General features: G+C 50.3%; 1 protein-coding gene across 5 annotated transcripts in view; it reads left to right on the top strand.

Moving 5' to 3' along the window:
• Positions 1-14,296, top strand: part of MAMLD1 (mastermind like domain containing 1) — a 122,268-nt gene extending 107,972 nt beyond the window's left edge. For all 5 annotated transcript variants that reach the window (XM_088795230.1, XM_074324232.2, XM_019753515.3 and 2 more), the window contains 2 exons: positions 10,777-10,861; positions 12,123-14,296. In XM_088795230.1, coding sequence (XP_088651356.1) covers positions 10,777-10,861; positions 12,123-13,273 — 1,236 coding nt within the window. In that variant the 3' untranslated portion in view covers positions 13,274-14,296. The remainder of the gene's footprint in view (positions 1-10,776; positions 10,862-12,122) is intronic.
• Positions 14,297-21,011: the final 6,715 nt, after the last annotated feature.

Below are 21,011 nucleotides of genomic sequence, written 5' to 3' on the forward strand. Positions count from 1 at the left end.
GTGTGCTCATCTCACTAGTGACTTGAACAGCTGGAGCTGGCTTCTGAAGTCAGGCCAGCCCTGAAGGACCTTGAGCCTTGAGAGTCTCCGACATATGTGCCAAGTCTCCAGTTCCCTCTTCTGGGCTTTCTCTGCTCACCTCCATTATGTGGTTATTAAAGACCAGAGAAAGGAAAGAGAGGCGTTCCGGATTTGTTTCCGGAACCCCTTGGTGATTACGTCTAGAAATCTTTAAGCTCCCAGAAGCCAGTAGAATTATACTATATAACTATAGCCTTGCCAACGCTTGTATACCTCCTTCTGAATCTTCATGGTGGAGAAGATTGGACCAATCTCTAATCCAGTCAATAATTTAGAAAGTCTGAGCAGTTTCTGTCCATTTCTTGCAGAGCAGCTGAATATCTATGGGGGTTGGTCATAATCTTAGCTTCTGTCACCAGAGCCCATTTGAGTTATGGCGATACCATAGAATAGCCAACAAGGTGGTGCCACTTCCGTGTGAATGAAGACAGCTGACTGTTCCTCTCCAAGTGCAGAGAAGGAGCCTTTGCACTTCCAAACCCAGGAGTTGCTTGGGTTTTAGTCGCTCTGTAAATCAAATCCAGGTTTTACCCTACCCTGCCACTGTGTGTCCTGGGTAAGCCTATCTCCACTTTCTTGTCTTGTAAATTAAAGACAGTCTCGAATGCATGTGTGCTCAGAGTTCAGTGCCCAGCACACGGTGTGTGCTCAATAAATGTGTTAACAGATGTTACTTTCATGATGTCAGTATGATCCTTCTCTGTTCTATTGATGGGTTTTATTAATACAATGGCATTGAAAAGGGATGAGTAGATGTACTTAAATGAGGTTCAAGGCTCGGTTTATCATTAACATTCATCCCCAAAAGAGGCCAGTGCACTGATCACCAGATTGTTATCTCCCAGGTGCCTGGGTCATCATGCTAAATTCATAACAGAGTAAAGTTGATTGACTTTTCGAAGTATTTGCTGAGCCCCTCACCTGACTCAGGCACTGTCTGGGCTCCAGAAGGATTCAGAGGTGATGAAGACTTGGCCCAGCAAGACTATTCAGTCACCCAGAGGTTCAGCCACGGGAGTAGGACTGAAGGAGAACACAATTCCTAGGGTGGAGGAACTGAATCTTGAAGGACATGCAGGATTCCCAGACTGCAAACTTGGAGAAAGGGCATTCCAGGCTGGGTGAACCAAGGAGCACAAGATGAGAGGGCTGAAAACATGTGGCAGCTGTTCGGATAGCTCTACGAAGATCAGTATGACTGAAGGGTAGAGTACATGACGCTATGGAAATTGAAACCTGGCTTCCAAGCGGGTGGGAAGTCAAGGGACAGAGGGACCCTGGGCCAATTTCATTCCAGCAAGCCCTCTAGTAATTATGGGTAGCCCCCAGTCCCGGGTGCTGAGTAGGTGTGAGCTTTATGAAATCAGATACCGCTGTTAGACCCTACCCATCCCATGGTCTAAATTCTATGAAATTTGGAATCGTATGGAATCAGCCAGTCCAAGAGCTATGAGTCATGGCCACCAGTTACTGATGGACTTGCTTTACTGAGATTCTCAGGGATTTCAAGGAGAGAGATGGATGTACCTTATTTTTGGAAACCTCTAGGAGTGGAAATGTTCCTAACAACCTTTTCTTTGGAACTTGGGCCTCACACTTAAAGGGTGGGTGATATGCAGTGTCTTTTCCAAATTACATAAAATGGAGGAGGTACACAAGCATCAACTATAAAGCTCCTAGTGAATCAGAGTCGAGATCGAATCTCATCTATTTTATTTCTTTTGTTTTTTAACTGGGATTGGACTGGTCTGTGAACTGCCTGCTCCCATTCTCTTCCACTTGAATGAATGGCTCCAGGCCCATTCCCAATTGCTACTGAATAGAGCTGCCCACACTGTGGGGGCATCTTCTGCCGCTGGTAATTCCCACGTGCCATCTGTAGTTGTTTCTGCCTGAGGAACTACTGAGGCACTGCACGCGTATGTTAATGCCGATGGGGGGCATCTGTTTCTTGACCCATCACTGATATCCTACAAGTCACATGAAGCTACCCCGGATTCTTGAGCAAGAGCTTACGAATAAGCCCCGTTCATCGCTTTTAGAATGTGTCGTCATGGAATGGGCCAGGAATCCGGACTCCAGTAATGTTTGCAAATTGGGATTGTTACAAACTCCAGTGTGGCTATAAAGTTGTCTTTAAGATAATCAAGAAGCTAGGTATGCTGGTACAAAGAGTTGTCAATTGTAGAAAGTGTCATTTCTGTTCATGTCCAAGATGACTTTTACTCAAGGACAAATTGGAACTTGATGGCAGTGAAGCTGGAGGGAGCCAGTGAGCTCAGCTCTGTGCTGAATTATCCCAAGGGGTGGGGCACTGGGCCCTCCACAGTTGGTACACCGTCAAATGGCAAAGAAGTTTTCTTTCCCAAGTGCATTTTTTTTACTTGCTAAGAATGTTTCCTGTTGTTTTTTGGTTTTGTTTTGTTTTGGAGAGGGTGTAATCTGTAAACCTCTTCCTAGTCCCATCTTTAAGTAGTTACAATTCATTCTTAAAAATTTGTCTGGAGCCCTCTTGTAAAACTTAGCCTGTACTTTTCTCAATGGCATATTTTAACAGTCTGCATTTCAAAACTTGTTTTCCATATGGCAAGTTAATGAGTAAGGGCACACACACACACACACACACACACACACACACACACACCATGGCAAACTACACGTGGGCCTGGGAACCAGGTAAACCTGCATTTGCATTCTCTCTGCTACTAACTAGCTGTGTGACTTTGGGCAACTCCAACTCAGTTAACCTCTCTGGGCTTCAGTGTCCTCATCTGTAAAATAAGGACAGTAACAGTTCTGGCCTCATGTATGGCTTTTTAAAAGATTGAGTGAGATTGAATCTTGAAAGCACTTGTGTTCGTGCCTGGTGCATAGCAAGGAATCAATAAATTTAGTGGTGGCAATTTTTTATTGTTGCTCAAATAATGCATCCAACTATTTACCGGGCTGTCATCCACTAAAGAGACTTGCCCACAGTAGGTGCTTAGTAAGTGCTTATTGCAATGAATCGAACTGATTCCAACTGTTTAGTTTAGATTTGGGGGATCAGTACTTCCCTTTCTACCAGAATGTTTGGTAGGAGACACAGCTGACCACTTGCAGCTCAGGTGTTAAAAGCATGAGCATAAAGAAGCTGTCTCAAGTAGAAAGAACTTCTTGTCAAGCAGACTTCCCCCTGGTCCTTTTGGACACCACTGTTGCCAAGCACTTTGTGTGTTCACGAGGATGTCAGGAGCTCATTTGAGTCTTGAAGCTTTCTCTGACATGGACATCAAGTGTGGGTTTTTTCATTGCCTTTGGCTGAAAGAATTGGGTCAAAGATCAGTTCTGATGAAATTCCCATCTTCTGAAACGTGATGGAAAGGAGAGGTCCCACACACACACAAATCCCGAAAACTTGGGGCCCTAGCAAGGTGAAGTGCAGTGAGGGCTGCAGTTCAGGACGTGGCTGTTGTAAGATTTCCACTTGACTGTTTGGTTTTGCACTCACCATTTGGTTTTTCAGATTCCTCAGCATGTCTACACACATACCTACAAAGCAGTGTGCTCTGCTGTGGGGGGTGGGGGGTGGGGAGTGGGGAGGGATCGGGCTTGGTCAAGGTCATTGCCGATGAACCAGCTATCTGACCTAGCTTTACTCCCGTTTCCAACATGACAGTGACCGGTCAAGGCAGAGGATCCTTAACTGAGATCCACGGATGGGTATTAAGTGGTCCAGAAAACCCTTGAAATTATATGTAAAATGTTGGTGGGCTGGGAAGGGGGAGACACCATTGTAAATGCTTTTTCTGTGGAGAGAGACCATAGCTTTTAACTGATTCTCAAAGGAGTCTGTGACCCAAGATGATTAACACTGCAAAGCTGTTTGGTGTTGTTGCCCAGACCAGTTGGTGTGTATAACCACGACACCCAAACGACCCAGCTAGGCAGTCAGGGAAGTGACAAGATCAGTCAGAACCATTTTGTGGCCAAGCAGCTGATGGATTGTTCAATCGGTTGTTGTAGACTCATGTAGACAAAGCCTGCAAGCTTTGGGAAGCCAGCCCCCCCCAGGTCAGCCTCGGGCGGCAGCCCCCATCCTGCCAGGCTCTGGGGAGTGAGTCCTTCCTGCCCGGCAGCTCCTTTGCTCATGAGCTGGCCCGAGTCACCTCCTCGTACGGCACCTCAGAGGCAGCGCCCTGGGGCGGCTGGGATCCGAAGGCCTGGAGGCAGGTGCCCGCTCCACTACTGCCTAGCTGCGACGCTGTAGGTAAGTCACTTCCCCTGAGCCTCGCTTTCCTCATCTGTCAACTGGAGCACAGTCCCCTGCTCAGCCTTCCCGCCTGCCTCACAGGGTTGTTGGGTGGAACACAGGAGGTGACAGCCCATAAAGCTCTGTACACCTAGGAGGGATTTCTCTACTGTGTCCCGGCCAGTCTTTGGCACAGAGAACAGCCAGGCAAGCAGAGTGCTCCAAGTGCCTCAGCCTCACCTCCAGGGAAATGAGTGGGGATTGCCCCAAGTGCAGTTGCTCCCTCCCTGCTCTTCACCTCTCAGTACCCAGTTCCTTCCCTGCCTGTCTGTCCCTGTGGCCAGACTGTGAGCCCGAAGGGGACAGGGGCTGCGCTTCTGCACCACGAATCCCCCAGTGCCTGCCTGCTCCATACCTCACGGGTGCTGAGAAACTGCCTCTCCTGACAGCAATCCACTGCGGACTCTGCACCCCAAGGTGGTCCTTCAACCCACCCAGGACTCGTGTGCCCTACAAGTGGGCAGTTGGATTTCCCCACTGGAGGACTGGCAGCCTGAGAAAGGCAGGCAGAAGGGATCCAAGCCAAGCCTGTTCAACATGGCTGTGAGTTTGAATCATCCTGCATAATCTAGAAAGAATGGCTTGACTTGCCCTAAAGAGTCACATTAGTGGTCGCAAGAGCAAGATGGTACATACTAGCCAGAGTGGGCCTTTGCGGAGAATTTCATTTTGATCGTGGAGTTGTTTTTCTGGTGCATGAAATATCAGTGCGCACAGGACATCTGCCCTGTCTGCAGAGAAGACTGGAGACATGAACATTGCAAAATGATAGTGATCAGAAGATGGTCATCAGGCTGAAAGGGCCTCCGGGATTCAGGCCTTTAATGGAAATTCTGCTTTGGTACGTACTGCCTTGTTCTCTTTATCTGCCTGCCCTGGCCTGGAAGAACAAGCAGTGCTTTCCGTTTAAGGGCTATTGATTTTTTTGTCTTTTCCCCATTTTCTGTGTACTCTTGGAGTCACAGTGATCTTCAGCTGAAACCTGAGAAATCTTGTCGAGCACAACAGTGCCAGGGAAACAGAATTAGCGAAAACAGATGGGGACATCGTCCCCTCAGGATGTGTCTGTGTCCCACCCAGCCCTTCTCTGTCCTCGGAAGTCGAAAACAAGAGATCCCAGCTAACTTGCCTCGCAAATTCCTATCTCTTCCTTGTTATGTCTCTAACCAAGCCAAGGCCTTCCACCCAGCAGTGAAGGGTGGGAGGAGCAGATGCTCGGCCCCCAAATCTTCCCTACTTAGCTTTGGAAGTTGTGCCCACCTGGGGGTGCTTTGGGGGACAGGATCTTGCAAGTTCAGCCAGTGACTCAGGAAGGCCAGACAGAGGATGCAGGCCCCACAGGGGAAAAAGAAAGGGGAGCTACAAGGATACTTGTTTCCTCCACCCTGGGATATTTCCAGCATTGAGACCAAGCCCTTCCTGGACTGGGCAGCCCTGAAACCACCAAGGAGACTGGGGAAGAGTCAGAATAGAGTTCATGCAGTCAGAGATCAAGTGGAAAGACAGAAAATGGAGAGTTAAAAAGCTGACCTAGAGCTCTCTGCCATTTACTCTCGATGTCATTGATTTTATGAAGCCCCAGTGACAGCTTCAGACCGGTTCAGACTCCAGGGCAGCACCATGATGGTGGGGGAGGTCCCCAGTTCCTGTGCCAGCGGCCCAGAGGGGCAAAGAAAGACCCCAGCAGGCCAGTGCTGCTCCAGGTCTTGCCCAACTTAGAGAACAGTGTGGCGGTTTCTGATTTACCTTCAGGACCCCACGTCCTGACCCGAGGTTTCTGCCGTGCCCCCCACCCTGCCCACTCCCGATCCCTTCACTCGTCGTCATTTCTTTAGAAGATGTGTAACCATCTGAAATGATCTTTGATTGACTTATTGTGTCTTCCATTGCAAACTCCATAAGAGTAGAGATGCACAGTGCTGTCCCCAAGTAGACCCACGAGAAATGTCTGTCAGCTGACTAACAAGTAAACCCTCTCTTCCCATCCAGTATTTGGACAGGTTCGTTGGGGGCCCCAGAGTCAGTGAGGCCCAAACCTCACTGGCTGCACTAGGGCCCTGAAAGGTGTTGAGCAAAGGGAACGCATAGGGCAGGTGTTCAGCAGCCTTCCCCGCAGGCCCAGATCTTGGCCTCAGGGATTTGAAGGGAGGAGAAGTGATGGCACCTCATCACTCCCAATGATACTGCCTCCTCTGGAGGCATTCTGAAGAAACTGAGTCACAGGCTCTGAGGGTCAGCAGGGACTAAGAAAAGAACCTCTCCTGCCTTCACTGTAGGAAGTCCTTGCAGTTTCTGAAGGACACCTGAGGAAATTTTTCACTTAAGAGCATCCACACCCCCTCAAACAGGGCTTCCGATGTAGTGTCTACGTTGCCTCCATCCGTGGGCTGTGGCAAGTCTGAGGTGTCCCCGTCCATATGGGTGTGGGAGCCCCAGAATTCAGGTCTTGATTTCTTGATCTCCACTCAGAGCGCTGTCTTCCTCGCATTTCAAAGGAAAAGTCAGAAGGGTGGGTGAGGTGTTTCCAAATTTGGCTTCCAAAAACTACAAAAGAAGGTGCTTTCCCTGGTGGAGTAATAAATGAACCCAGACACTAGAGCTCATTAACCTTTGAACCTCTTAATACAGAGCTGAGTGCCTTCCTCTGCTTGGCAGGCTGGCTCTGTGTGGGGGCGCTCACAGGCTGCATCTGCTGGGAAAGGAGATGGGTTCCCTAGTGGTGGAAAAAAAATCTCTCCTTCCTCCTCTCCACCCTCCTCCCCCTCCTCCTTATTCTCTCCCCCTTCCTTCCTCTGTCCCTCCCTTTCCTTCCCCCTTCCCTGTCTTTTCCCTCCCTCCCTCCTTCCCTCCCTACTGTCTTTTCTCCTTCCCTCCCCTGTCCCCTTCCCTGCCTCAATGTGCTGTACTCCGTAAGGCTTCATCCCGTGGCGTCCTCCAGAAGACAGTCCATTGGAATCCCCTTCCCAGTCAGAATGCTCTCCTCCTGAGGATCACGGGGCCGGTAACTTCAGTCTGAATCTGGCTGAAATCCAGGAACGCTTTGCGGGCACCTGCGTCTGAGTCGTGCTGATCCTCTGTCCTTATGCCTTGGCCCCATTCCCCACCCTCCTTTGCCAGATGAAATGCTTGCATCAGTCCTGAGACCATTCTCCCCCTGCTGTGGTGAGAGGAAGCCTCCACGGGACTTAAATGAGCCCTCCACCTATGGTGGATGAAGGACGAAGCTGACACAGCACCTGGCTTGGCCTGCGGAGAGGCCGTGTTGGGCTCAGCTTGCCGTGGGCAGCAGTGGAGCTTGGGCCAGCCATTTGCCTCTTTCTCCTGACTAGCACATGGATGAAGCACTAGCCCTGCTATGGGCCCCCATATGTGGGCTAGGGCTTTGCAGCTTCCTGAACATCAGCAAGAAGCTTCTAGAAAAGGAACTCCATGACTTCCCAGGTCTCCATCCTGGCTGAGCCTTGTCTATGAATGTGGCCCCTTGGCCCAGTGGGACCAGGAAGAAGTATGACAGGGAAGAGCCATGACCCGAGTTCTCAGAGACTTCCTGCTGGCACCAACCTAGGCTCAGCGTGGTGAGCAGCATGAGGGAAGCGCACCTAGGCTTGAAAAGAGCACACCGACGTTGCCCTGTCACTGTCTCCTGGCACAATATAACTTCAGCCATAAACATGCTTATGAAAAGCCACAGGTTGCCTGGGCCATCATTCATGAGTGTCGCTCACTAAGCTACAATTTTCAGCCACAGTTTCCTCCTGGTCACTGAAAACATTTGTCATTTCCTGATGTCTCCGTTTTCCAATGATTATCATTGTCAGTTTCAAAGGCAGCCACTGTTTTCTTGGGGCTTATCTGTGGAGCACATTGATGCAGAACAAAGGATGGGGGCCTCCATCTGCAAAACAAAGGAAGCAGCCTCCTAGGGAGGCCTGGAGAGAAGGTTCTGGCTCACTGGGCCAGGGACAACAGGACCAGGCTGGGGGCAGAGGGCTAGTGGTGCCCCGGACTACCTCAGCGGTATGAAGAGACCCCGCTTGACCACAGTGCCCCTGGACACCGGAGGGCCGGGCCTGCAAGCTGAACGTCAAGTACACCCTTTGGACTTGGGAGTTGGTGTAGCCATGCTGCTGGACAGGTTTTCCCTCCAACTCTAGATGCTCTGGATTTTGCATTTCCTTGGATGAACGCTAGCCAACATCCCCCTTATCCTGTAACCCTGGACTGTGTGAGAAGCACTCTCTTTTCTCTGGCAGACACTAGCCGATTCCTCCGCCCTCTGACTTTGGTCTCCCATGCCCTTGGATGTCTTTCCTTTCTGCCTCTTTCCTTTTGGGCTCTTCTGCTCTTCCTATGCATCTCCTTTGGTCGCACTCTATGGCCTCTACCTGTCTCCCTGCCCCCAGCCCTGTGCAACTATTATTTGATGAAACTAACTGGGCAGTGGGTGGGGACGGAGTTAGGGTCGGTGTACACCTACCTGGCCACAGGAGCAGGTTTCCTGAAGCAGCAGGCTGGACAGGCAAAAGCACTGGGTCGGTCTGTAGTTAGGAGACGCGGCACTTCCCAGCCATGTTGCTTTGGGCAAGTCATGTAACCTCTCTGTCTCAGCCTCAGCTGTCATGTCAGTAAGCTGGGGTCTGTAGATTTTCTGCCCAGATCTCCTAGAGCTGGTGTAAGTATGGAAGGGGAGAACAGAAGTGAAAGGGCTGCCTCAGAAATGCCTGCCCGCCCTGAGCATCTCAGGCAGATCCAGCGCTCCCCCACTTCCTGAGGGTGTGGCCTTGGGAGGTCATAGAGCCGCTGTGCTCCTCAGTGTCCAAATCAGTATCCCTTGGATAATAACCTGCCGACTTCAAAGGTTGTTGTGAGGTGATATGCAGTAATGGGTACAGAGCGCTCCGTACAGTGAGCACGCATGAAGGAGGTCCTGTTGCCTCCACACCAGGCTTTAGCAGGAAGAGGGCACCTCTGTGGGCTGGCTGAGAAACAGCACCCCCGCTGCCCACATCCCAGCAGCCCCAGGGAGGGGGCAAATGCTCGGACAGGAAGCAGGCTAAGGGCAGGATGGTGAAATCGCTTCTAGTGTAATCTGCCCAGTGCCATGTGTTTGTCCTCTCTGCCTTGGCAGGAACTGAGGCCAGGAACTGCCGCCGGGCCTGAGAGCCGGGCACTCTCCCAAGTGCTGGCTCCACCCACCGCCATCCCACACCAGCCCTTCTGAGTGCAGAAAAGCAGGCCAGCCCATGTTGTAGGTTCTTCTGGTATCTGGGGGGACACAGCTCAGAAAGGGGACTCGGGGGTGTGTTCCCTGATGCAGCTGCCTTGGTGGTTGGCACACTAGCGAGCATGCTCCTTGAGAAGTGGGTAGAGATGGCAGTAAGTAAGCACTGGACTGGGAGTCAGACCTGGGTCCCAGTCACAACCTGGCACTGAATGGCAGAGGGTCTCCAGGCAAAGGGCAAGTTGCGCCTTCTACGTGCCCTCATCTATTTCTTTCCAGTCTGTCCCCTTGAGCTGCTCCCACACTCAGTGCTGGGATGGCGGCCCTGAACTTTGGCTCCTCCTCCTGCCCACCCAGCTTGGAGAGGGAGACAGAAAGCTCATCCCAGTTGCTCATGCTGCAGCCATTCAACAGAACAAAATAAAGTTGGCAATGAGTGGTTACTCTGGGTGTTGGACAGTACGTCTATGTGACCAGGTGGTCATCCTGCTGTCCATGCCAGGACCACCCAGAACAAGCCTCAGCCCTTTCCCCGTGACAGGCCCACAGAAGCTGGGCACCTACCACCACATAGCCCAGAGTCGGCTCTGCCCCAGCCCCAGCCCCAGCCCCCCTTGTTTGCTCAGCCATTCTTGTCTGTGTGGTTTGGAGTCTGAGCCCTACTCCCATCACCTACTGTCCTCTGAATGCAGCCAGTTCATCTGGTCTCCCTGAGGCCGGCATGCCCAGACTCTTGTCAGTACTATAGACATGATTTAGCCAAGGCAGAGTAGTATAGGACTGTCACCTCCCTCCTACTACATACTCTGCTTCTATTAATGCAGCCTAATGTTACATTTGCTCTTTTGGTGACCACATCTCACTGCTGACCCATCCTGAGCAGAAGGACATCCAAAATGCCTAAATCTTTTTCTACGTGCTCTCGCTGTTTAAGCTCTGTGTCTCCCACCCCATCCTATGCTGTCGCAGTTGGTTTTTTAACCCAGGTTGAATCCTACTTTTATTTATATCTGTGGAGTTTTGCTTGGGAGGGTGAGGCATGCATGCAAGTGTGTGTGTGTTGGTGTGTTCACTCATGCTTTCTGCTACACCAAAGCCAAGTCCTGGGTCCCCACACAGCGATCCCAAGGCAATTATTTCTTGGTAGTTGTAATCTAACACATCTTTTTCATCTTCTGTTTAGCAAGAGAAACAGAGATCAGGTCTTATGGCAGTGACCCCTGAACAGCGGAGTGCATATATCACCCAACAGATGAGTCAATTTCAAGGTAAGCAGTTAAGGTCAATATTCCCAAAGGGATAGACCAGGGTGTATGTATGTGAGGGTAAGGCGAGAATTCACCCCAGAAAAAGCCGTTACTGTGGGTGTTTCTTAAAACACTGAAGGAAAGTGGGGAGGCCTTTGAGTCAGTTCAGTAGCACCCTGGTTGGATCGCTCACATTGGAAGCTTAAGTAGGATCCCAATTGAAGGCCAGGTATTAATGACTGACGTCCCTGTTTAATTCAAGACATTGACTGAACTGAGTCAAGCACCTTAAAGCAGTTATTCTCAATAAGAGAAGGGCACAGCCCCTGGAGTTTTATCAGAATCAGCTGAGGGCTGCCACAACCCCAGGGTTCTCATCCTGCCCTCCCCACAGGGACCTCCCATTCTAATGGGCTCCTGGGCCATCTCTCAGGTGTGGGCCATGGAAAGGGGGTTGGAGAAACTCTGCCTCAATGAGTCTGTAGTGGAGGGTTCCCAGAGCCTCCACAGACAGCGAGGGTCCCCACCCTACCATGGCAGCTGTGAATGTAATCACCATGTATTGGCCTGGGTTTGCAAGACATCAGGCATGGTCCCTACTTCGCAGAGCTTCCAGACTAGTCAGGTAGAAGTGTGCTAAGAAACCCTTATCAGCCAGTCCTGATGTTGTGCTAGGCCAAGGGTACTCTCGCCTGGGGCTCAGCGAAGGCTGCTTGCCTTCCAATAGGTGGTCAGCACCTTCATTTTAGCCAATGCCACCATCACGCCATTGCATCTCCATTCTCGTGCAAAACCCCTGTTCCTTTGGGCCTAATACCAACTGAATGTCCCACCTGCCCAGATCAGGCATGCTTCAACTGTAGTCGGAACAAAGCAGACAAGGTCCAGGAAAACCATTCCATCTGTGAAGGGGTGGGCAGTGCCAGGCCTGCGTACAGAGAACTGAGTATAAAAGCAGACCTTGACTGTGGCCTCATGGAGCTTACAATCTACTTGAAAAGACAGATTGAGCTGGCATTTTCAGACCAACGTGATCTGCACTTGGTGGGTGGGGCGTGTGAGCACAGACCCAAGAGTCTAGGAAGGCTCCCCAGAGCAACTGTGGTCCAGGCTGAGGATGGAGGAACAAGGCAAGTTGAGAAGATTTGGGGAGCAGATGATGCTCAGTAGGAGCTGAGGGCGAAAGGTGAGAGGTCGCTGCTGGGCTGGTAGCTCCCTGCTAGCCGCTGTAGACTGCATTGAGGATGCCTTTGGAACTGACCCACCTTCTCTCTTTCTGTAGCCGTCCAAGAACAAATCACCTCCCATTGTAGCCGGACCAAGGCGAGCCCCCCATCCAACCAGCACGTGATGCCACCCAGAGCTGGGTTCCTTCAGAACAATCTGAGTCCAGGAATGATCCCACCTAGAAGGCACCAAAGCCATGAGGGCATGATCTCACCAACCCCAGGCAAACGGCAAGGAAGTTTCAACTCTAGTCCCCTGTTTCCCATACCCTTGCGCTCTGGCCAGAATCTCCTGGGCAGCCTCGGCTCTGTCTGCCGGCATACACAGATGCCCAAGGCCACCCCCTCGGGAGTACACCTGCCTGGGTTTGGTCCCAGCCCCCTGGGCAGCCAGTCCCTGAGTCCCCACCAGCTCAGACAGCCTTGTATGCCAAGAATGCCCACCATGTTCAGTGATGCTGCCTGGGCGGCAGCAGCAGCAGTAGCTGCAACCCCAGTGGTCTCGAGGGAACTACCCCCAAGCCAACTAAATAATAGCATCCAGCAGCATTTTGATAGCAACTCGATCTTCGCCAAGGCACCCATGAGACTCCCCCTGGTAGCTCCAACCTGTCCATCACAGCAAGCAGTCATGCCCCCCAATCAGGGGGCCCCAGGAGGCAGGCCTGGCCATAAGGTGAGTGCTGCCCTGGCCAACCCCAGGTTCAGCCTCAGACAGAGCCCAGTGCGGGGTCCCGTGCCTGTGCTGAATGTCACCAAGTCCCTCCAGCAGGGCATAGCCAGCTTTGGTCACATGAGTCCCATACAGGGTATCGAGCCGCCGCCAAGCTATGTGGCTGCTGCTGCCGCCGCCGCCGCTGCCTCGTCCATCGCTGCCAGCCAGTCCCCGGATCCATTCAACAGAATGGATACCTCCCGTAAGCTGCCACCCTATTACTTTTTGCCCCAGCCCCAACCCCCACGAAACGATCTGATTTCACCACCTGACTGCAGTGAGGTGGATTTCATTGAAGCTCTCTTGAAAGGCCCTGGCGTGAGCCCAGATGAAGACTGGGTGTGCAACCTGAGGCTGATCGATGACATTCTGCAACAGCAGCACGCTGCTGCCCAAAATGCTGCAGCCAAGAATGCTGGCCAAGTCACCCAGAATAGCCAGAATGACACCCCCCACGTCGACATCACTCTAGGGAGTGGCATGAACCCATAGCAAATTCACAACCGGCCCTAGACAGCCACACAATTGTTTCCTTGAGTAGCAACCGTCCATGCCCATCTCTCTCTCTGTGACAAAATGGAAAGCTGGTGATTTTTCAAGCTACCTGTACATATTTAAAAATTTTGTAAATGGTTTTCCTAAACATTAATGACAGAAGTATTTATACTTCGTTTTGTGACTTTGTAAATAAAGTGACAGCTTTCGTTTCAGTACAGTTGTGTTTATTATGCATTGTTTGTGTTTATTATACATTGTTGCAAAAACGCAGACTGTGTTGTTGAGTCGCTTATGGTTTTGATGCAATGGGAGATGTGGATGTGACCAAGAGGTGTCGTGCAAGCTGATAAATGCCAAATAGAAAACCACTTAGCCATTTATTTCCATTTTCACTGAACATCCGATCGCCTTGTGTGATTCTTAGTCACTTTTGTAAACTTTCAGTCTCCCGCTAGCTCTTAACTGATGAGCATATTACAACAGATGCTGTTGTTATCGTGTGCCCCGCCTAGGAAATTTGCAAGGAGGCTGACGGTTCTGTAGATTTCGGAGAGGTGAAGAGGGAATGTGTGACCTGAACACTGTCTGAGCTGTCCACCTTGAGGACCTAGAGTGTCCTCGCAGTCAGACAGGAGAAAAACTCAGAAAACCCAGCTTTGCAGCTCTCCAGGCACCCGTGCAGGGTGAAGGTGAGATGTTCCTGGTTGAAAGCCTTTCAGTATTTATTTCGATGTAAGGCTCTGGTGGTTTGGGGGGGAAAGGTCTGTACACATTAATACTTGATTTTTGATTTGTTTTTGATGGTTTCTATCTGCAATTATCGTCATGTATATTTCAGTGTCTGTTAGAGAAAACCCACGCCCACTGTCTTGTAAACTTTTCTCAGTGTCCAGACTCTGTGTAATCACATTTTAATTGCCACCTCGTATTTCGCCTCTACTTTTGAAATCTGGCATCTGTTTCAAGCCAGTGCGTTTTTTTCTTCGTTCTGTAATAAACAGCCAGAAGAAAAGTGCCTCTATGTTTTTATTTTTCAAGGGAGCATTCAGTACCTACAAACACATGTCAGCTAAGCCAGCCAGTGCCTTTGGGTCTTTCAGCAGCTACTGATGTCCGTCGTGTGCATTAGAAAGAGGCTACACTGAGCAGTGAGGGGTGAATAGTTTGTGTAGGCGTGCTCCAATCCTTTCACATCACAGCATAGAAGCATGTCATTTGGACGCCAGCCCCTCGTTTTATAGAGGAGGTAACAGAAGGGATGGTGGGCCACAAAAGTTAACTCTGTGCTGGGGGCGCGGGGAGACTTGCATTGATAATCTACGCTCTGTACCACCATTCTCTTTCGGGTGAGGGTGGCAGACCTCAGTAAAGCGCCAACTCATCCAATGTAAGGGACACCAATATAGGGCAGCTGGAGGGTGGGGGTGGGGCCTGAGGCAGTTAGCAGGCTTGCTATATGCGAGAGTGAGGTACTCTCACTTCACAAAGACAGCCAACAAGGCCCTGGTGAAGCCATGAGGCACCCACGGTGCGTGGTCCCAGGACAGGCGGGATGTCTACCTTCTCCCTCAAAGCCCAATTCATCCTGAGTGCTGGATCCAGAAGAGCTTAGTGGGCCCAGGGTGCAGGGGCCACAGGGGTGCAGGGGGTGGGTAAAAGTCCCCATGGCTTGGCTTCATGTCCAGGACCACAGTGGAAAGGCCATTGCTCCAGTTTGTCAGGCTGTCGCACCCTTGCTGAGCTCCACACTGCCCCCTGGAGCCCTGCCCCACCCCTTCCCTCCTCCCAGCATTTGTAGCATGCGGTTTGACTGCTGGTTATTTCCAAGTTAAACTGCACAAAAACAACAGGGACTCCTATCACCCCACATTAGGGCAACCGCCTCACAGAATGAACATGGCTTCCAGAACTTCATCCGAATTGGGCTTATAGTTGGGCCTCATTTGCAAGGGGACCCTAGTAAGATGGCTGGGACCTGTGTCTGTCCCACAAGGTGGTCAGGACGTGACACGCAGGTGACAGCCTGCAGGTAGAACCACATATCCCCAAAGGTAGCGAGGAAGCTAGTTGGGACACACTCCTTTGCCATGTGTTGTAAAAGCGCAGCGGAAGCTCCCGTTGGGATCAGATGGAGTCACAATGGAGTACATCATATTTGTTCCCCTAACTGGATGGGGCAGTTTCAATCCTCATCCTCAAGGTACAAAACGTTCCAACACCATGGCATGCTTGAGTCGCTAAGGGAAGCCCATGTACTGAGACAGGCCTGTCCTGTCCAGCTGAGCCTAAAACACTCTAGGAAGATGCCTGCGCCCACCACTCAATGGCTGTGACTGAGGGCAAAGATTAACAAGGGTGGAAGCAGGCCTCTAGCCCATGGGCCAGAAGGGCCAGGGAAATAGTCATTACCCAGAAGCCCTGGCTCTCAGCCCAGCTGTTCACATGGGCCCTTCCCCCTTCCTGTAGAGCGTTCTTTATAGGTCTGGGTAATGGATGTGTCCCACGGGTGGCCCTCAGCTGCAGTCATCACTCCCTAGCATGGTCTTTGCCTCCGTTCCCCCTGCCCCTCGCAGGCAGCGCCTCCTCAGGAAGTTTCCCAGGAGCCATCCTCACTATGGCTCTCGGTGTTGCTTCCAGTAACCCAGTGGTTCCCGACCATGGGCAGGCCCTGGATTCCCCTCAGGGCCACACTGAGGCACTTGGGCCCACCTCTCCTGTCCCCTCTCTCCAGTGGGCACAGGGGTAGCAGGGGTTGGGCCAGGTGCCCTTCCTTGGCTCTGTGTTGAACCCAACTGCCCAATGACTGTTGCTCACAGCCAGCCAGTTGGGGTACTAAAGCTGTGCCTTGTAGACCCCCCAGCCCAGCCCTCCCATTGGGGCTTCCTCAGCTTGCCAGAGGGATTCAGGGGTGACAGCTATCCTCACTCAGCTCTGCTGGTCCTCAGAGCCCCAAAATAAAAGCTGAACTTGGCTCACTGAGCCGGTTTCATCTTTCATTCCCAGAGTATTCACTACCCACCCCAGCCATGTGGTGACCTCAAGGCTAAGCCATTGTGGACAGCAGTATAGACAGGTCCCTGAGCACTTCCTGCCACTTGACTCGAGCCTGGCCTCACTGCCCCCCCAACAGTCCTTTCTCATCCCTGTGCCCACTGTGTTGTCCCAGGCTGCTCCTTCCCGGAGATAACAACACCCATCATTCTGCCATTTTACCATGAGTCTCTCCTCTGCTGGGTTTTCCGCGGGGCTTTCAGCTGAGCTGTGTCAAAAAGCCTCTCAACACCACAGCCCATCCAGCTTTAGGCTAACTCCCTGTAGCCTTCCCCTCCCACTCATTCCTCAACCTAAAGCGATTTGGCTCCAGCCCCCTCTTCTTCCCCCAAGGAGGCTGGTCAAAATACCAACATCCTCCTGCCCATAAAACCCATGGAAACTCTTTAGTCCTCAGTGGACTTACCCCTTCAGCAGCACTGGACTCTCCCTCCTTCCAGAAAAGCGCTGCCCCTTGGCTCCTGGATGCCACAGTCCCCTCACACCCTGCTTACCCTCTGGCCTGTGGCCTGGCCCTCTTTCCTGCTCTGAAAGCCATACTGTCCTGCTCTTTCCATTACTTCCTCTCTCTTAACTAGGCCTTCTTCACCCTCTCCCTACCTTCCAGTTTCTTCGCCTGAGCAGACAAACACCTTCATGAGCATGCGTGTCAGCATCTCGGCCTGATCAAGAAGAACACGGTGCATCTGGGCAGAGCCCTAAGTTTCAGTCTCCAGGGGAATGCTGCTGGACTGGGTTGCACACTGGCTTGAAGCCCTTTAGGCTCCTTGAATAAAGAATGTGAAAGCTTGGAGGCTGTTGGATTGCCCCTCATTCTTCTTTAGACAGCACCCTTGACGGGAGGTCCTTATAGGCCCCCAGCCTGTACAAGTCCTTCCCCTAGAGGGCTGTGAAGTAGAAGGCACTCAGTTGTCCGTGCCTCCTCAGGAGTTTGCAGGGAGCGGCCTGAAGGCCTCTCCATGGGGGTTGCAGAAGAACCACAATCATTAGGGGGGAGATGCTCTCTCCGCACCTTATTCCATTACCTCCTCCCTAACTCTGAGTCCAACACCAGGAGAAATGCCAGAAGTCCCAAAGGAGGGAAGTGAGACCCTAGGACCTCCCTCCTCCATTAGAGCAGGCTCAGGTCGCTGGAGGCCCCAGGGCCAAGGTATGTGGGTAAAGTACTATCTCTCACTTGCCCTTCAACCTAGAAAGTCAGAGGATATCGCAGTGGACATGGAATTCTGAAGAAGCACCTACTGCGGCCTTCTCTAGTGTGTGGCCAAGGCTGTGCCAGGCAGACGGAATGGAGAGTGCAAATGCTAGGAGAAATAGAAAAGAGGTGGGTGGGCGGGGCCCAGTGATCCAAAGGAGGGGAGGCAGGATTGGGAGGGCAGAGTTGGGCAGGACCAAAGCACACCAGGCCCTGGAGGCGGTCTTTGCCTTGGGTCACTCTGCTACTCGTGTGGAAGATGGACTCCAGAATGAATGAGGGAGGCCAGTAGGGAAGGCCTCTATCTCCAGGTTTCTCTCTGTAGGCTTCCCACGGACATCTCCAATTCAGAAGGTCCAAACTGAACTCCTCGTCACTCCTCCAAGCCTGGGTGTCCTCCTGCCCGGTGTCAGGCAGCCATCACACCCGACTGCCCACTCCTAAAAGCCCCAAATCCACTTGGTCTCCAAGTTCAGAACCTGGGAGTCATCCTGGTTGTTTGTCTTTTTCTCATCCCTTCTGTGTCCTGGAAAGATGGGTTTTCTACCCCAAATTAAACTGCAAAATCTCTGTGATCACAGTAAAAATCCCAGCAGATGATCTTCTGGAACATGACAAAGTGATTCATCTTGTGGGACAACAAAACAAAAATAGCCAGGAAATTTCTAAAAAAGAAAAATGAAGGAGAATTGACTCTGGGAACACACAATGTGATATATAGGTGATGTATTACAGAATTGTACACCTGAAACCTATGTAACTTTACTAACCATTGTCACCCCAATAAACTAATTTAAAAAAAGAGAGAGCCGGCCCGGTGGCTCAGGTGGTTGGAGCGCCGAGCTCCTAAACGCCGAGGTCGCCAGTTCGATTCCCACATGGGCCAGTGAGCTGCGCCCTCTACAGCTAAGATTGTGAACAACAGCTCTCCCTGGTGCTGGGCTGCTGTGAGCTGCTGGAGGGACACCTGGCGACTGACTGCCTCAGCGGGGGGAGCGCAAGGCTCATAATACCAGCATGGGCCAGGGAGCTGTGTCCTACACAACTAGACTGAGAAACAACGGCTTGAACTGGAGTGGGGGTGGGGAGGCAGAAGAAAGGGGGGGGAAGAAAAAAAATGAAGACAGAATTCTTAGCACTACCAGATATTAAAACGTGTCATGAAGCTACTGTATTTAAAACAACATGGCCCTGACACAGAAAAAGACAGATGCATCAGTGGAAAGGAAATAGAAGCACTCATGGGAATTGAGGCACTGAGAAAGGTGGCATTTCAAATCAGTGAGGGAGACTCAACACATGGTGTTGAAAAAGACTAACTTGCCATTTGAACAATAAATGTGTCGTCTGTCTCACTCCTGACATCAAGATAAATTCAAATGACTGAAAGACTAAAATATGAAAAAAACACACCGAAAAACAAGAAAGCACTATAAGAAAACGAGGGTGGATATTTTTACAATATCTGGGTAGATCAAGCTTCTCCAATCATGACATGAAACCTAGAAGCCATAAAAGAAAAGACTGATGAAATTGCCCACAAAACTTGCATAAAGAAAATGCACCATGAAAGTCAAAACATAACAAATTTAGAAAAAAAACGTTTGGAGCACATGACAGACAAAGGCTGATATTCCTAATACTAACAAATAAAAGTAGTTAATTGTCCACAAAAAGATAAGTACAAGACTTTCATAGCAATTTTATTCACAGTAACCAAAACCTACACATAGCCTAGGTGTCTGTCAACAGGAAAATGGATAAAGCAATTCTGGTATTTTCATGCAATGCAATAATATTCATCAGTACAAAGTGATGCTCCTCAGCAATGAAAAGGAATGGACTAATGATACAGGCTATGACGTGCATAAATTTCAAATGCATTATGCTGAAAAAAAGCCAGACACAAAAGCATATGTACTGTATGACCACATTTATATAAAGTGCTAAAATAGACGTAAGTAATCTATGGGAGAAAAATCACAACAAGGCTCTTTCAGTGGATGAGACTTATGAGTAGTCAGCAGGTGGTGTTAGGCCTCAAGGTGCCCTGGCCCTTTTGCTGAGCTGCCTCAGTCCCGGTACTAGTGGCAGCCAGCCTCTGTTTGCAGCATGGCCTCTCCCACATGCCTCCAGGTCCAGTGACCAACTGCAGATCACTTTGTAGCTCCTATCAGGTAGCCTGGGGCTGGTCACAGGCGGTGGCTGACCTTGGCCTGCACAGGAGCCCCTGCCAAGAGGCCCCAGAAACAACACACCCAGAGGCTGGCTTTAGACCACAATAGAGCACTACCCGATTAGCCCCACAAGCAGCACACCTGAAGGGTGGTCTTGGCAGGCACCAGAGCCCATTGGGGCAATTCCTGCTTCATGTGGTCAGCCCCCGTACAGCAGCTTATATGCTGTTGTCATGGCCAATCCTCATAGCCAGTCATCCTAAGGGTCAATCTCACCCACTGATGTGCCAATAGCAATCAAGTCTCAACTATGACAGAAGGACACACACAACCCTCACAAGGGACACTCTTGGAGCACTTCCCTAACCTGGCAAAGGAAATAGACATACAAGTCCAGGAAGTGCAAAGTCCCAAACAAGATGAACCAAAGCAGACCCACACCAAGACACATTATAATTAAAATGGCAAAGGTTAAAGACAAAGAGAGAATCCTAAAAGCAGCAAGAGGAAGGCAACTAGTAACTTATAAGGGAGCCCCCATAAGACTGTCAGCTGATTGCTCAACAGAAACTTTGCAGGCCAGAAGGGATTGGCACAAAATATTCAATGTGATGAAAAGCAAGGACCTACAAACAAGATTACTCTACCCATAAAGTCTATCATTTATAATAGAATCGAAGGACAGATAAGGAGCTTTCCAGACAAGAAAAAGCTAAAGGAATTCATCACCACCAAACAAACATTACAAAAAAAGTTAAAGGGACTTCTTTAAGAAGAAGAATGGGAGGGACAGAAATACATAAGGATGAATAATAAAATGGCAATCGCTATGCATCTATCAATAATCACTTTAAATGTAAATGGATTAAATGCTCCAATCAAAAGACATAAGGTTGCTGAATGGATAAGAAAATAAGACCCTTACATATGCTGCCTACAAGAGACTCACTTTAGATCGAAAGACACACACACACTGAAAGTAAAGGGATGGAAAAAGATATTTCATGAAAATGGAAACCAAAAAAAGCTGGGGTAGCAATATTCATACTTGACAAAATAGACTTTAAAAGAAAGCGTATAACAAGAGACAAAGAAGGACCCAGCAATTCCACTTCTGGGTGTTTATCTGAAGAAACCGCAAACACAAGCTTGAAAATACATATGCATCCATATGTTCATTGCAGCATTATTTACAGTAGCCAAGATACGGAAACAACCTAAGTGTCCCTCAATAGATGACTGGATAAAGAGGTGGCACATGAATATTACTCAGCCATAAAAAAAGAATGAAACCTTGCAACATGGGTGG

The sequence above is a fragment of the Rhinolophus sinicus genome, chromosome 18 (genome assembly GCF_057876585.1).
Source record: "Rhinolophus sinicus isolate RSI-liver-muscle chromosome 18, RSI-T2T, whole genome shotgun sequence".
Taxonomy (NCBI): domain Eukaryota; kingdom Metazoa; phylum Chordata; class Mammalia; order Chiroptera; family Rhinolophidae; genus Rhinolophus; species Rhinolophus sinicus.